Source organism: Sinocyclocheilus rhinocerous, unplaced genomic scaffold, assembly GCF_001515625.1.
Source record: "Sinocyclocheilus rhinocerous isolate Xijiao unplaced genomic scaffold, SAMN03320098_v1.1 scaffold144, whole genome shotgun sequence".
NCBI classification, from domain to species: domain Eukaryota; kingdom Metazoa; phylum Chordata; class Actinopteri; order Cypriniformes; family Cyprinidae; genus Sinocyclocheilus; species Sinocyclocheilus rhinocerous.
The window spans coordinates 637,139-653,600 of NW_015645650.1; the positions used below are offsets into that span (position 1 = coordinate 637,139).

General features: G+C 41.7%; 1 protein-coding gene across 1 annotated transcript in view; it reads left to right on the forward strand.

Moving 5' to 3' along the window:
* Positions 1 to 15,909, forward strand: part of srcap (Snf2-related CREBBP activator protein) — a 25,715-nt gene extending 9,806 nt beyond the window's left edge. The window contains 24 exon segments of the mRNA XM_016510743.1: positions 584 to 760; positions 860 to 1,074; positions 1,161 to 1,338; positions 1,434 to 1,570; positions 1,716 to 1,885; positions 2,053 to 2,245; positions 2,664 to 2,800; positions 2,955 to 3,141; positions 4,335 to 4,504; positions 4,623 to 4,762; positions 4,856 to 5,062; positions 5,141 to 5,305; positions 5,469 to 5,642; positions 7,004 to 7,315; positions 7,432 to 7,595; positions 7,896 to 8,206; positions 8,297 to 8,499; positions 8,650 to 8,819; positions 8,922 to 9,118; positions 9,242 to 9,356; positions 9,449 to 9,568; positions 9,675 to 9,854; positions 9,991 to 10,074; positions 10,167 to 15,909. Coding sequence (XP_016366229.1) covers positions 584 to 760; positions 860 to 1,074; positions 1,161 to 1,338; positions 1,434 to 1,570; positions 1,716 to 1,885; positions 2,053 to 2,245; positions 2,664 to 2,800; positions 2,955 to 3,141; positions 4,335 to 4,504; positions 4,623 to 4,762; positions 4,856 to 5,062; positions 5,141 to 5,305; positions 5,469 to 5,642; positions 7,004 to 7,315; positions 7,432 to 7,595; positions 7,896 to 8,206; positions 8,297 to 8,499; positions 8,650 to 8,819; positions 8,922 to 9,118; positions 9,242 to 9,356; positions 9,449 to 9,568; positions 9,675 to 9,854; positions 9,991 to 10,074; positions 10,167 to 14,270 — 8,210 coding nt within the window. The 3' untranslated portion in view covers positions 14,271 to 15,909.
* Positions 15,910 to 16,462: the final 553 nt, after the last annotated feature.

The window sequence follows — 16,462 nt, forward strand, 5'->3', positions numbered from 1 at the left end:
GGTGTATTCAAAGCGCCGCCATTACTGTCTAGAGTGTGTGGAATGGTGCGCTGTGATTGGTTGAGCGGATATATCGCATTCTGCAGAGAAGGGAGACTGGCGTTTGTCGCGGTTTGGAAAGAAAGGGAGAAAACATGACAGAATAACTCGGTGGATATCGCATTTTGCATAAAATTAAAAATTGACTTGTCAATACCGACCAGATACAATACTGATTTTGGCGGAAACTCAATTTTTTTTAAATGGCGTTTATCGCGTTTTGGAACCAAACTCTTCATATATATGTGTGTGTGTGTATATATATATATATATATATATATATATTTATATAAACACTACTGTTATAAAGGATTGGGGTCTGTAAAACGTATTGATGAATAGAAATTTTAAAAGCATTTTTTTGAAAATACAACATTTTAAAACATTATAAATGCCTTTACTGTTATCAATTGTATAAAAGTATTAATATCTTTTTTTTTAATTACCCCAAACGTTTGAACTGTATAATGAAGATATTTTAATTATGACTTGCACAGTAATTTCCTGAGGTTATATTGTCACTTGTGGTTTATTTGTTTCACAGGGGATATGAGCATGGAAGAGCTCTTAGAGAAGTACAGAGGAGCGTATGCCTCTGATTTTGAGGAGCCCTCAGCCTCAGTGTCACCGGACTCCTCAGAAGAATCAGAGGGAACTGAGGAGGAAGCGGAGGAAGAGACTGAGGGAGAGGACAGTGCTGATGATAGTAGCTCCTCCTCAGGTGAGCTGAAGTTTATGATGATAGAGTCACTGAAACATATGAACTGTTGTATGAAGTGACCAAATATCACACATCATCTGTGATCTACTCAATATTCAGATTCCCAAGCGGTTGTAGACAGTGACAAAGAAGATGAGGATGTGCAGGAGAGTGATAATGAGGATGATGGAGGAGAGGGAATGGAGGTTCTGCTGAGAGAAGGAGACCATAGTCCTACTGTACCAACATCTCCCCGACCTAAGAAAGAAATCAGCCACATTGCTGCTACTGCCGAGAGCCTTCAACCTAAGGGATATACACTGGCAACAACAAAGGTAGCAACACAAAAACCCTCAGAAACACTGGCTGAAGAACTCTGTTTATCATTAACTGCATTTGTGTGGTTTCTTTTTAACACAAGGTCAAAACACCAATTCCATTCCTGCTTCATGGTACCTTGCGTGAGTACCAGCACATTGGACTGGACTGGTTGGTCACCATGAATGAGAAGAAACTCAATGGCATACTTGCAGATGAAATGGGGCTTGGCAAAACCATCCAGACCATTGCTTTGTTAGCTCATCTAGCATGTGTAAAGGGTAATAAGTCCACATAAGTACTCCTTTCCCTATGATGCGTGTTGAAAATATAATTCATATAGTGCAGTACATTTCTTTGCTTTTTGCTTTTACAGGTAACTGGGGTCCACATCTGATCATTGTGCCCACCAGTGTAATGCTCAACTGGGAGATGGAGTTGAAACGTTGGTGCCCTGGATTCAAAATCCTCACCTACTATGGTAGCCAGAAGGAGCGCAAACTCAAGAGACAAGTAATAAATACAATAATATTTTTTTAATTAAAATAAAGATATTTTAAAAACACTTCCACAAAAATCTTTAAAACAATTGTGTTTTCTTTTTGCCTTTCAATCTGTGATTTTATAATTGTTTTTCTTTCCTTTTTATTTTTGTTAGGGCTGGACCAAACCCAATGCTTTCCATGTCTGCATCACCTCGTATAAGCTAGTACTGCAAGATCATCAGGCTTTTAGGCGCAAGTCTTGGAGGTACCTCATTTTGGACGAAGCCCAGAACATCAAGAACTTTAAGTCCCAGCGCTGGCAAAGCCTGCTCAATTTCAACAGGTACTTGTATACATTAATTTCTTTGAAGGTCTTGATCATTTATAGGTCTCATTCTGACTTTTGTTTCATTATGTTTTTATGTGGAAAAACCCATTTAATTAGGATGTAATGAGTTGTTGTTTTTTTGAGTATTCTGTTTCTTTCTCTCAATTCTGTCTTCCATGCAGCCAGAGGCGATTGTTGCTCACAGGTACCCCTCTCCAGAACAGTCTAATGGAGCTGTGGTCTCTTATGCACTTCCTCATGCCGCACGTTTTCCAGTCCCATCGTGAGTTCAAGGAGTGGTTCTCAAACCCGCTCACTGGAATGATTGAAGGGAGCCAGGAGTACAATGAGGGCTTGGTCAAGCGGCTTCACAAGGTAGTACCAGTTTATGAATCATTTTTATTAGTGCTGGGCAATGATTAATCGCATCCAAAATAAAAGTTTTTGTGTTGTTTATATATTAAATATATTTATTTATAATATAAATTATATGAATATAAATATATACATGTAAATATTTTCAAAATATATACTGTATGTGTGTCTTTATATATACATAATAAATATACACAGTACACACACATATAATATATAAATAAAAACCTTTATTTTGGATGCGATTAATCATTGCTCAGCACTAATTTTTTTGTAATTTATTGCGTTTATGAAAATAGCACAAACATAGTTACCATGTTTCTCTTATGATTTTTGCCTGAGTTCATTTGTTATATTAAAAGGAAGCATTTAGGCTTTTGGCTTCACATAAGTTTCCTACATCTCTCTCTCTCTCTAGGTGCTAAGACCCTTTTTGCTGCGAAGAATCAAAGCCGATGTGGAGAAACAAATGCCAAAAAAATATGAGCATGTTGTGCGCTGTCGACTCTCCAAAAGACAGCGTTTTCTCTATGATGACTTCATGGCCCAGGCCTCGTGAGTAACCAGGGCAAACAGACAAGGGTGGGGTTAAGGAATCCGAAAAGGCATTTTTCCTTTGTTTATAATAACGTCCAAACTCGGGCCTTGGATGATAATTGATTGGATAATTTTTCCCGTGTTTTTTGTGCCCCATACCGTGTTCTCCCAGGACTCGAGAGACTTTAGCCAGCGGCCATTTCATGTCTGTGATCAACATCCTGATGCAGCTGCGGAAAGTGTGTAATCACCCCAACCTGTTTGATCCAAGGCCCATACAATCCCCCTTCATCACAAAGGCCATCATATATTCTACTGCTTCACTGGTTCAGCGGGCTCTTGAGACCTCACCTTTTGAGGTAAATGGTGAAGACTACCAGCAATTCCTAAAACTTTACTGTCCTGTGTGCTTGTTTATCTGTATTGGAGTGTTCAATCCTGTTCCTGGAGGGCAATTGTCCTGCTGTGTTTAGATACAACCTGCCCCAACATGCTTGCATTAAAGTTTATAGTAATCATGAAGACAGTGGCTGTCCAAAATTGCCCCCATACTTTTATTTAGTGTAGGGATGCAACGATACCATTTTTTCAGATCCAATCCAGAAAATTCTGAGTATCGGCCGATTTCGATCCGATACCAGCGCAGTTTTTTTTTTTTAATCAATGTAGAATTTCTATACTTCTGATCGTCATTCTTTTGTGTGTTAAACACAATTTACTAAATATAGACAACTTCATTTTAATGAAAAATAACAAATGAAAAAATATGTAATCATAATCTATGACAAAAATACTATTATAAACTAGGTTAGTGGATAATTTATCAGCAAAAGTTATTCTAGAAAAATCATGAGTGCACAATTTTATAAAATCTAAATGCCATTTCAGACACACCCTTTGATAAGCTGGTAAAGATATTTGAGTTTGAAATACTTTAAATACTCAGTACTGTGGTGATCCAGGAGTAGGACACTATTTTATTCTGTCTGGGGATAAGTATTGTATAAGGGTGGGCAGTATTTCCGAAATGTAAGTTTTGTGAAAAGCACTATATAAATAAACTTTTTCATCTTTTTTGGGACACTTCCTGCTCTTTATTTGATTCCCCCCCCCTTGTTCCCATGTGTAAAGTAAGTGGCCCTGTCCACTGAATGCATTAATGTTACAGGGACATATATGATAAAGTGATATAAATGGTCAAATATCTATTGGTTGACACATTTTTACACATTTCTGTTATCAGGAAGTTTCTAATGTTTTGTTTTAGGGCTGCACGATAAATCGCATGCGATATTTAATGTGCATCTTGTCAGTAAAGCCAGTTCTGTAATCGGTGGTAAATCTCCATCACGTGCGTGCTTTCACATGGAGCAGCATTTACTACACAGAGCCATTGTTCACTGACAAGCTGCGCAGAGCCACTATCATATATGTACATACATTAAAAATCGCATGCAATTTATCGTGCAGCCCTATTTTGTTTGTTCAAATCTGTTTTTCTTTTCTGAACCCTCAGTGAAGGTTAATACAAAATTTCTTATCCCCCCCAAAGCGCTGTGACATGTCCATGTTGGACCTGGTTGGCCTGGAGCAGCGTGTGACTAGATACCAGGCAGATGTTTTCCTGCCTCAGAGGAAAGTGACACATCAGCTTATTCAGGAGATCATGGAGTCCCCTGATCCTCCTCCCAGACCGAAGCCTGTTCGCATGAAAGTCAACAGGTATGTTGTTCAAAATATTCAAACACACAGTTGTGATGTATGATATATTGAACTGATTCAAGATATGACCAAAATTTGTCTTAAAATAAAGTTTTGGAATGCTCTTGTTTCTCTGCAGGATGCTTCAGCCTCTTCCTAAATCTGATGGGCGTTCATCAGCAAACAGTCCTCGCCCTATGTGCCCTACCACCACAGCTGTTCAGGCTCCAAAGCCTTTAATTACAGAGGTCACCCCTCCCTCACAGCCGGCACCTCAAGGTCAGTTCAGGGGGCCAAGTCTAACATCCTCATCAGCAGGTGTCACTCATGTAATGATGACATAAAGAGAAAACATTTTTACTCTCATTTCAGTTTGTCCTGTTACTCCTGTTGCTGCTCCAGTGGCTCCTAGCAGTGTCCCTTCTGCACCTGCAGTCAGGCCTCCAGCCCCCCAGCCAGTGACTGTACGCCCCTCAGGACCATCCAGCGTCACAACTTTGTCCGCTCCCCCTCAACCACCAAGCAACATTATGACTCAGAGGGTCCTGCTCAGCCCAGATATGCAGGCTCGTTTGCCATGTAAGTTCATTGCATCACACTTCATTGTTTCATAGCGATAAACAGTTAAGTTAAATAATTTTCTTTAATTTGTCACAGCCGGTGAAGTTGTGAGTATCGCTCAGCTGGCCTCCCTGGCTGGCCGACCAGTGTCGTCCTCTCAGGGCAGTAAACCAGTCACCTTCCAGCTACAGGGCAACAAGCTCACACTCTCTGGGACTCCCTTGCACCAAGTTCCTGTTCCTCAGCCACGACCCATCCAAGGTATCCACTGCCTTCCACATAAATAGATGAATAATCTGCTTGTGTAAATAATCCACTACCTGCTATGGACAGGTTCCGCCTTTTCCTGCACGCCTTCAGTCTTTCTTTGAGTGTTTGGTGTGGTCTATGGCCTAACACTTTCTTCTGTGGTTGTGCCCTTTAGGAAATATAATGCATCTGGTTTCCAGTAGTGGGCAACACCACCTTTTTAGTCAGCCAGCTCATGTGGCAGTTCTTCACACAGTTAGTCAGTCAGGTAGCAGCTCAGCAAATCCCCACCCAACCAGCACAATCCCAACCTGCTCTGGACTAGCAGTACCTTTCACCGCTACTCGAGGTACTGGTGCTGTCCTTGAGTTCATCCTTGTTCGGGTACAGCCTGTATCCTGGGTACCAAACTACCTGTTACTCAGCAGAGCATGTGCATGGGTATTCTGGCATGGGTTCTTTTTTTTCTAACTGCATGTGACCGCTTATTCGGATGGTTTGTTGGCTACTAACTCAATAGGTCCTGTTGAATGAAGGTATTAAGATATATGCAAACACCACTGCACATTTCAAGTCAAATGTTGGAGGCACATGAGGTTTGATATGGTTGGGTTTGTTTTTCATTTTATTTTCTTGTTCATTATTTCATGAAGTGAGTGGATTTAGCAGTGTTCTCATTTCAGATTTTTTTCCTTTTCTAGTTTTCTTTTTTATTCTGTTCCTTTAAGTGTAATGTATTCAGGTTAAGTTTGTGAATTTGTAATTGTCCATGTTTCTCCAGAGTTAAGAGACTAAATAATTGTTCTACCGTTTACAAGGTTTGGGAATAGTTTGTTTTTCTTTTGAAAGAAATAAAAAAAATTATTCAGCAAGTATGCATAAAATGATTTCTTAAGGATCTTATTAGAATACTGAAGTAATGGCTGCTTGGCCATTAAATGAAGAAATGTTACAAGCTGTTTGTGCATATATAAGATCCGTAAAGTCGCAAAGATTAATGTCTCAAACCCAAAGAGATATTCTTTCTAAAAGTTAAGACTCATCCACACCTTCCTAAAGCACCTTATTAGAACACGCCCCCACAAATCTACGTCACAGTGTGGTAAGATTTGCATAACACCGCCCAAATGTATACAAAAAGAAAGGTGGTGTAAATTTAATTCTCTCTGTACTATTGTTGCTGCCACCGCCATGGAAGCTGATATTCCAAATATGGTAAGGGGTGTAACATTTCGTCACACGCTTGAGGTATTCGGCCAATCACAACGCACTGGATAGCTGGCCAATCAGAGCACACTGCGCTTTTTAGAACGATGAGCTTTGTAAAAATCAACACATTTCAGAAAGGTGGAGCAGAGAGGAGCAACAATAAAGTACGGATATGTGGAAAATAATGTGTTTTTTTAACCTTAAACCACGTAAACACATTGAATTACACCAAATACACAAAATGTTATTTTTAGCAACGTCATATGACCCCTTTAAATAAATGTAGCTTTTTTGAGCATAAGAGACTTCTTTCAAAAACATTGTAAATAATAAAAACCTTACTAACCCCAAACATTTAAACGGTAGTGTATTTAATAGTGCTGGACCTTTTATTGATAGCTCTGCTACTGTAATCCATAGTCTGGTGCCCAGTCTAACTGAACTTTCTTTCCAGGTGAAATACTTGTGTAGTTTCTAAACACTCTTTGTTTATAATTCCAGTCCCAACATCCATGGTAAGTGGGCCTGGAATTGTAAAGATTGTTGTACGCCAAGCACCAAGTAAAGAAGGAGGGTCAATCCCGACTCTGGCTGTGCCTCCTTCTCCTCGTCCTGCTCCTGCTCAATCGGTCACCCTTCACCCACATGGCACTCCAAGCCCTGTTCTTAGAGCACCCACTGCTTCACAGCCTCCACAACGGCCTCCAGTTTATGCTGCTCCACCCCGAACTGTTGCTTCCTCCCAGACTCCACCTACTCGCCCTGTATTGAGAGTAGTACAGGGGCCACCACCACCAGCCCCAGAACCACCAGGTAAGTTGAGCCCAGATGTGGTTTTGAGAGTTTACATGACAGAAGTTCAAGCAAAATATTAAACAAAAAGAATATCAAGTAGAATAATCATGCATTCAGTACTTTGTACTTTTCAGTAACAAAGGCAAATTCATCATCAGTGCGTGAGGACAGTGGTAATGGTGTGATTACTTTGCGCGTGAGCACTCCTAAGCCTGCATCCTCATCTCAGAGCAGTGGGTCAACATCTCAGCGTCCCCGTGTTCAGCCGCCACCTCCACCACGTTCCCCCTTCTACATGGTAATAAATGGAATGTTAATCTTAAATTTTTTTATTAATTCCTAAACTCAGAAGTATGCATAACACTGTTACCACTTTAAATCTCAGTTTATTCTTCTGACAACCTGCATCAGAGGGTGTAACACTTTGCAAACATACATGCCTATTAACATAAGAATCAGTAACTACATCATAGTGCATTTAGATCAGAGGAAATTACGTATTTGCACAGTATTTTAACTCTTATTTTTAGTATATAAATTCCTAATGACTTATTAGTTGTTTGTCTGTGTCTACCATTCACATATTTGGTTTTGACAGTCATGGCTTGCAGACAGCCGAAAGGATCAGCGAGACAGCCGAATCTCTCAAATCATGCGCATCAATGAGCTACACTGCAGTGCTAAGCCTGTGTATGGCCGTGAGGTACTGGACTTTCTAACCTTCCTCCCAGGCCCTTGTCCATCTCCGCCACGTCCTGTTATGAACAACTGGAGTTACTCAGGTTATAGCTCCTGCCTCACTGCACAATCACACCATACCAGTAGCTTCCTGGAAAAGAGCCAAGCCCTGAAGGAAGCCATCCACAACTCAGAGGAGAGGCTTCAACTTCTCTCTGATGTCATAGACAGGTAAAGCTTAAACTTTAATTTAGAATTGAATATGAAAATCGCAGCTGAAAATAATAGTGTGTCACTTAAATGCATGCTCTCGTTCCACAGGTTCACTTTTGTCATTCCTCCAGTGGAAGCAAAGCCTATCACCATGCACACCTGCCATCCACCTCCCTCCCTCAGACACCAGCAAAGCCATTTCTCCTCTGTTCTGTCTTCCCATCTCTGCCCGCATACACACACGCTCCATCGCATCCAGTGTAACATGAGGACACATTTCCCTGACTTGAGGCTTATTCAGTATGATTGTGGTAAGTACTGTAATCCCAGTGCAGTGTGCATCTAGGGATTTCATTCTTATTAGATTTACCATGTTAATATATCATAAACAATTATGTAGTACCAAAAACACTAAATAATAAATAGAGGAGACCATTTTATGGCTGTTTATCTGTGTGCAGGTAAGCTGCAGACACTCCACCTCCTGCTTAGAAAGTTGAAGGCAGAAACGCACAGAGTCCTCATTTTCACTCAGATGACACGTATGCTGGATATACTTGAGCAGTTCCTCAACTACCATGGGCACATCTACCTGCGGTTGGATGGAAGTACACGTGTAGAACAAAGACAGGTGAAATACTAGTCCCAGTACTCTAGTGAAATCCAGTAAAATTATGTTTTTGTAGATGTGACATTATTGGTTGTAACAAACAAAAGTTTGTCTACTTTTCAGGCTCTGATGGAGCGATTCAATGCAGACCGTCGCATATTCTGCTTCATCCTGTCCACCCGCAGTGGAGGTGTTGGTGTTAACCTGACTGGGGCTGATACAGTGGTGTTCTATGACAGTGATTGGAACCCAACCATGGATGCCCAAGCTCAGGACCGGTGCCACAGAATTGGACAGACGAGAGATGTTCACATCTATAGGTAAAGAAAAAATGAAAAAAATTTTTTTTTTACATTTAGGACCAATTATTGTTACTTTTTTAAATAAATGCTTGATATTGTACAGATAATGGGAGCACATTGACATTTAAAATATTTGTTTAGGCTAATCAGTGAACGCACAGTTGAAGAAAATATTTTGAAAAAAGCCAATCAAAAGAGGATGTTGGGAGATATGGCAATTGAAGGTGGAAACTTTACAACTGCCTTTTTCAAGCAGGTATGTCTTATTTTGAAAAAAATTTCATTGTAAAATCTTAGCCTGAATTAAATTATGGAAGGATTGATTCCCCAATTGTTTCGTTCCAACAGCAAACTATAAGGGAGTTGTTTGATGTGTCGGAGGGAGAGAAGAAAGAGGCTGAATTGAGTGCGCCTCAGTCAGATGATGATGAGTCCATAAATAAACAACAAACCACTATTTTGGAACAGGTAATTTTGAATATATCCATTTGGAGTATTGCATGTGTCCATTTGTTTTGAAAGGAATTTGTTACAAACCGCTGAAAAATGTATTTCAATGTGTTCTTAAAACTAGGCCCTGTGTCGTGCTGAGGATGAAGAGGATATAGTGGCTGCATCTCAAGCCAAGGCTGAGCAGGTGGCTGAGCTTGCAGAGTTTAATGAAAATATCCCTCTGGATGATGGTGACAGCAGAGACCAGGAAGAGGAAGAGCTCTCCAAGGCTGAGCAGGAAATTGCTGCCCTTGTTGAACAGGTAGTCATTGTATTTATGCTTGTCTTTATAGAATGTTTAGAATGTTTTTTTTTTCAGTCGATGCATCACTTAAACCTTTTTTTAAATCATAATGTACCATTTTTCACTACATTTCAATTGTCCCTGTTCTTAACAGCTCACTCCCATAGAGCGATATGCTATGAATTTCCTTGAGGCTTCCCTTGAAGATATTTGCAAAGAGGAGCTGAAGCAGGCAGAGGTAACCATTAAACCAGTAACCAAGCTTTGATTACTTTCTGGTAGAATAAACCTTTAGCAGTTATCCCCTCAACATCTCTTATGACGTTACAGGAGCAGGTTGAGGCTGCAAGGAAAGGGTTGGATCAGGCAAAGGAAGAAGGTTTGAAACTGCATCAGTCATCCGACAGTGACAAAGAGGATTCCATACCTCCCAATACTGAGGAACCTACTCCAACCCGTCGCCCTCGCAAACACAAAGAGAAAGGTGCTCCTTCTACGAGGGTCAGTGGCAGGCTCAGAGGGACACCTGCTGACGATATATCCCTAACCCAGCGATCCCCAGAGAGAGGCAGGCGGGGGGTATGGATGAACTCTGAGCGCAGTATGAGCCAAACCCCTGGGTCAACGCAAAAGTCGCCCCAACACAGAGAAGTGCCTGAGAAGCTTCACAGTGGTCCAAAAGGGCGAGGGACAACCAAAGAATCTGTGTTCCTCACATCATCAGAAAACCAGACAATTCAAACCAACCCACAGCTCTCAAATTCAACAACTTTGTCCCCTGTTATGCGGGGTTCAGACCCAAAAATTAGATATGTGCCATCCCCTCACCACCAGCCCATCTCCCCATCAAGCTCTGTGCCTTCAGCTGCTGCATCTCCCGCAATGGACAAAAACTCTAGTGGCCATCAGTCCTCCTCCTCTACTGCATGCAGAGAGGACAATGAAGAGCAGGGGGGAGAGGGACTGTCTGAAACTATGCAGTGTAGCAGGAGAGATAGGAGAACCTCTGTGTCATCAGACTCCATCTGTTCTCCTGAACATCACTCTGAACAGGATGGTCAGCTCCCTCTTTCTCCTACTCTGGCATCACCTAACTCTCGCTCACCACGAAAGCGGCAGTCAGCTGAAAGGGAAATCCTCAAAGGGCTTCCAGAAGATTCTCCATCAGCCAAGGTCCTTCGAAAGCTTCCAGGTCGTCTGGTCACAGTGGTGGAGGAGAAAGAGCCCAAACGGAGACGGAGGGGCTTGAGTGGAAGTGGAGGAGCACACACTGAGGGTTCATCAGAGGAAACTGAACACGCTGAGCCAGTTCCAGACCCAGGCTCTCAACTGTCTGATGGAGGAAGTCAAACTCTTAAAGACTCTCCTCCCAAAGCAGTGCCCACATCCTTAGCTTCTTCCCCACCACCACCAACACAAGAGCAGGATCAGGCCTCCTCTCCATTACATAGTAGCCCAGGGAGAGGGCACCACCCCTGTTCCCCAACACACCATTCACCAGATATGCCTGTCCTACGAAACTTACCAGTACGCCGAAGGCTTGAGACAGAGTCTCGAATGGCTGCACAGTTAGGAGAGAAATTTGTAGGAAGAGGTAGAGGGGTGGATCGGAGATCTGCTTTATCACCAAAGAAACCAGAATCGAATTCAGACAAGGACAGTACTGCTCCAAATGACTCAATGAAGCGCAAGAGGGGCAGACCGCCTAAAACACCTCCACGGGCACTAGAGCTGCCAGAAGACAAGACACCAGTAACCCAGAAAACAAGTCCTGAGCGGAGTCCCTCTCACTCACCAAAACGGAAAAGAGGTCGTCCCCGTAAAGATTCCACCACAACTACCAGCTCATCCCCATCTTCTCCTTCTACATGTGCTCCTTCCTCCCATGAGCCTAATTTGTCAAGGTCCAATGTTATGCCCGTGACTTTGCCTGCTGTCAGTAATACTTCACCAATAAGCTCTCCACTCAACCCCACTTCACCCTCAAATGCTGCTGAAGTATCGTCATCTCCTAAACCAGATTCTGAAACAAATCAAAAAACTACATCTGTTTTACTGTCCTCTATGCATACAGACTCTCAAAATATGTCATTGTCTACATCAGAACTTGGTGACTCACATGGTGATACTCACACCAGTCTGAACCCCCTAATTGCATGCATTGACTCTGACACCAATACACTTGAAACTTTATCACACAACACTTCTGCAGCAGCAATCTCTCAGACTTGTACAGCTTCTTCCCCTACACTACATCCTCCAAGTCCTACCAGAGAGCCTCCCATTTGTAATGTCTCCATCCATGAAGAGGAACTTGCCTATACACCTGTGTTTTTTGAGACCAGTGAAATCACACCATCTTCAGAACCTTCAAATGTCTCGGTGACTGCTGTAGAAACCAAGGAAGATTCACTCACAGAAAAAGATCATTTGCAGTACTCCAATACATTAACTCAAGTCACTTCACAACTCATACAAAGACCCAGTACAACTGAAGACTCTCCACAAACTTCTGTAGAACACATGTGCAATATAGCTGCATCTCTTACTCCCACTCATCAGTCATCCACCCAGCCTTCTCCTTCACCTGCTTTGACTTCTGAGATTAAGCAAGAATCATCTTCATCTAAATCAGAGGTACCAGAACCTTCTATGACACTGACTGTGTCAACAGTCCAACAATCCACACCTACATCTGATCAAACTTCTGTTCATCCCTCACAAACTCAAACTACAGACATCGAAGCAGCAACAGATTCAGCACTTGTATCTCACAAAATGTCTTCAGTGTCTTCACAATCTCCGTCCACCACTGATCAGATGACAACGGATTCTTTTTCCACATCCAATACAGATGCAGATTCTTCTCAGTCCAAAAACATGCCAGTGGAGACCATGGCTGATAATCATGAAGGCCAACATTCACCCAAGGAGGAGGTTGTAACTGAGGAAGAGGTTGTGACTGAGCATACAGAGAAAATGGAAATAGACAGTCTTGCTGAGGAAAATGTAAGAGAAAAAGAAAGCATCTTATCTCAGCTAAAAAGAAGGAAATTGGATAGTTTGCCAAAGGAACAGACACCTGGTGCCTCAGGAGTTGCCTCCTCAAATTCAGATATCGAGTACCATGATGACCCTAAGAGTGATGGACCTGATAAGCCATCAGAAGGGGAGTCAAGAGAGGAGAGAGAGACCAGAACTTCTGCCAAAAAACGAATCATCAGTAGGCAAAGCAGCCAGGAGTCAGTCCGTTCCTCTTCCCCATCTTCTGTATCCTCCTGTGGTACAAGATCATCCCAGTCCAAAAAGGCTGGAGAGAGTAAGAGGCCTGCAAAAAGGAAACGGGAAGATATAAAGTCTGAAAAAGAGAAAACTGAAGAAGAGTCTGACAAACACCAGTCCAACTCTTCCTCATCTTCAGACTCTGAGGACTCGAATAGCATAACAAGATGTTTGACAAGATCGACTCAAAAGAAGTTGAAGAAAGATGGCATGATTGCTAAAAATGATGAGAGCAGTAAGAGGCAAAGGGCAAGGTCAGACAAGAAGGGTAAAACCACCAATACCACAGAAGGGGAGTCCAGTGGAGAAACGTGTTCAAAAGTAACCCGGAAATCTGCAGGCCCACAACCCAATACTTTAGCCTCCCCTGAACCTGAGGTACTGGGCAAACGCTGCTCAGCCCTTAATGCTGCCGCCAAGCTCTTGGCAATGAGGGGAAGAGGACCAGACACACCCAGTCCCAGAAGTAAGACAGCAGCACAACAAAGCAAACTGCTGTCCTCTGAAAAAAACAGTAAACCCAAGGGGAAAACAGGACAGGACTCTCCCAAGATGTCTAACAGTAAAACAGGGAGTGGCAGGCAAACCCCCAATCAGTCAACTGAATCACCACAATCCTCTTCTTCTGCTCGATCAACTCGGCAGCGACCGGGCAGCCTTGTTCCCCCCTTGGAAACAGAAAGGGTTAAAAAAGAAGAAAAGAAGAAGGCATCTGATCAGAAGGAAGAAGGCGAAGATGAAAACAAAGAGACCAGGTCTTCAGGAGGTCATAGTGCCTGCAGTAGTATAAGCAGCGAAAGAGGAGCAGGCAGCAGTAGAAGTCGGAGTAGCAGCAATAGCAGCCAACGCACCCACAGTTTGAGCTCGCAGAGTACAGAGCCCACCCGCTCCTGTTCCAGGGCAGCATCCTCTGGTAGTGATACAGAGAGAGGCAAAAGTATTCAGCGTAAGCGTGATGGAGACGGAGGCAGGGAGAGCAGGAAAGAGAAGAGGTCCCAAAAGCAGGACAAACCTGAACTGAGTGCTGGATCCAGCGACGGGACTCCAGACAGGGTTCTTAGGAGCGTAGCTGCATTGGCAGCCGCTCAGGCACGTACTCCAGCTAGCAACACACGTTCTTCGTCCACCCAAAACCGGCACTCCAAGACGTGATAGGGAGCAGAAAAGTTATCTTTAGGTTTCAACAAGGAGTGAGACAACAACTTCAGCGAGAAGCGAATGCAGATTTTTTTGGGGGGGAGGAAAGTGGATCCGTTTCATTTAAAGGCCATGGTTTAGCTGAATGAGAGAAGACGAGAGGAGAGAGATCTGTTGCACATTGTGATTAGATCTGACCTCGCCTTTGCCCTCTCAGCTATCTTAAGTCAAGCCATTTATAATGTGGAAAGGGTCTATAGATGCAGGACAATGATGAAGATTTGGTCACCTATTTAAAAATGTCCTAATAATTTGAGTTAAAACCTGGAAAATATTTTACCCTTCCACAAAGACTTTGGAACTTCAAAGTAGCTGGGCAAGAGGCAAGATTTATTATTTGTTCACACTATGTACTGTAATCATAAAGACTGAAAGACTGGAAATACTATGTAAAGTATGTGTTAAAAGATTGGTCGCATAGATTGTACACTTTTTACAGAGTTTACTAGTGCTGCAAATGGTATTGATGAGGAAGAAATTCATTAATGCTACATTGAAATGATTTAGTGGGGATTGTACAATTGTAAAGTTTTTAGACTGTTGCATTCTGGATAATGTTTGTCAGCTGTTTTGACTATTGTTTGTTTCAAGTCAGTTGATAAATTACGAAAATATCTTCTATATCTTCCAAGGTATGAAGAAGAGGGCAGGTCTAAAAAAAAAAAAGTGATTTTTTTTTTTCTTTTTCTTTTGTTTTGTTTTGTTTTTTTCTCTGCACTATGCTGGAGTTACTATTTGCTTAGATCACCTGTCTTGTGTAATGTTTCAGTCCATTACTTTTCAATTCTGCTGCTGCCTGCTTTCCCCATTTGCACATCTGAAATGTCCCAGACATTGGAGGATTGCATTGTGGTTTAGGATTTTTTTTTCTTCTTCTTCGGAACATCGACTTGTCAGTACATCTTTACTGGTACCTCACTGCATTTTGTAAGCTCTAAAGTAAGTGTATCTCTTGAGCTTGTGATAAATCTTGAAATTTGCTTGTCATTTGCTTTATAGCAGTACAGAAATGGGAGACAACATCTTGCTATTTTTCTTCTCTTTCCCAAAGTGTTAGTCATTATGATCATCTTTACACATTAATTGTATTCACAAACAAAATCTAAATGACTTTGATAAAATGAGAGTGCCTGTTGATCCATACAAGGATCCATGTTAAAGTATAGAAGTTTGGTCATCTATAGTGCTTTGAGTGTAATAAGCTCTTCCACCCTTCATTGTAACAACACCATTATGTGCAACCAAAACTGAAATCTCCAGTGAAATTTGCTACTGTCAGCTATTTTTATTTCTGGAGTATTTGTCCTTTTTATGAATGGACCGATGCTGGGTGGGTAGGAAACACCTGAAAGAAATTAAGATAAATATCTTATTTTTTTGCAGAACATTGGCAGTCAAGTAAGTTGTAAGATAGCTTTCTTTGCCATTTTTGGACAGAAAGATGGGGTATTTAGTAAAATATGGTGATGGTCTTACTTTGATTTTGATTTGTCTATTCTAATTTGTTACATTCCTTATGTTCCCTTGTAATTCCACATTGTTTTACTTGAAAGATTGAAACAAAAATGTAAGTTGAATAAAAAGACCAAAAATACACGTCTTTGTTGATGTCTTCGTACTTATTCAAATCGTAAATTACTTGAAGCACGACTTTCTTTATCAACATTGAATGGATCCTTTACAATACATGCAAACTTGTTTGTGTCCCTTGTTGTGATTGTAAAAGTGCAGAATTACCTCGGTAGATTGAGTTAACGTCCCGCAAGCCAATTTGCCACGTATAATCTACGAGCTCCTATTCAAACCTCTTACGTTTTTATGGTAACGGTTCATTCAGTATCAACAAGACTAGCACAGGATTGATGATCCAAAAAATCATTTTGGCATTACCAGAGTGAGAACCAATAAGAGATCAAGCATTTGCAAACGTGAAGTGAGAATTTGTACGGCTCTGTGTTCCCCTGACCTCGTACTCTCATTTCGTTTTCAGAGCACTTGGCAACATTGTAAGCATGAGAAAATCCGCTGACATTTCCTCCTAATCGGCCGTGAAAATCCGTGATCCTGCCCCCCGCTGAAACCACTGCTTTTTTGACAAGGACCGCAACAGGTGTGTACATTAATTCTACTAGACACATTGAGCTTAT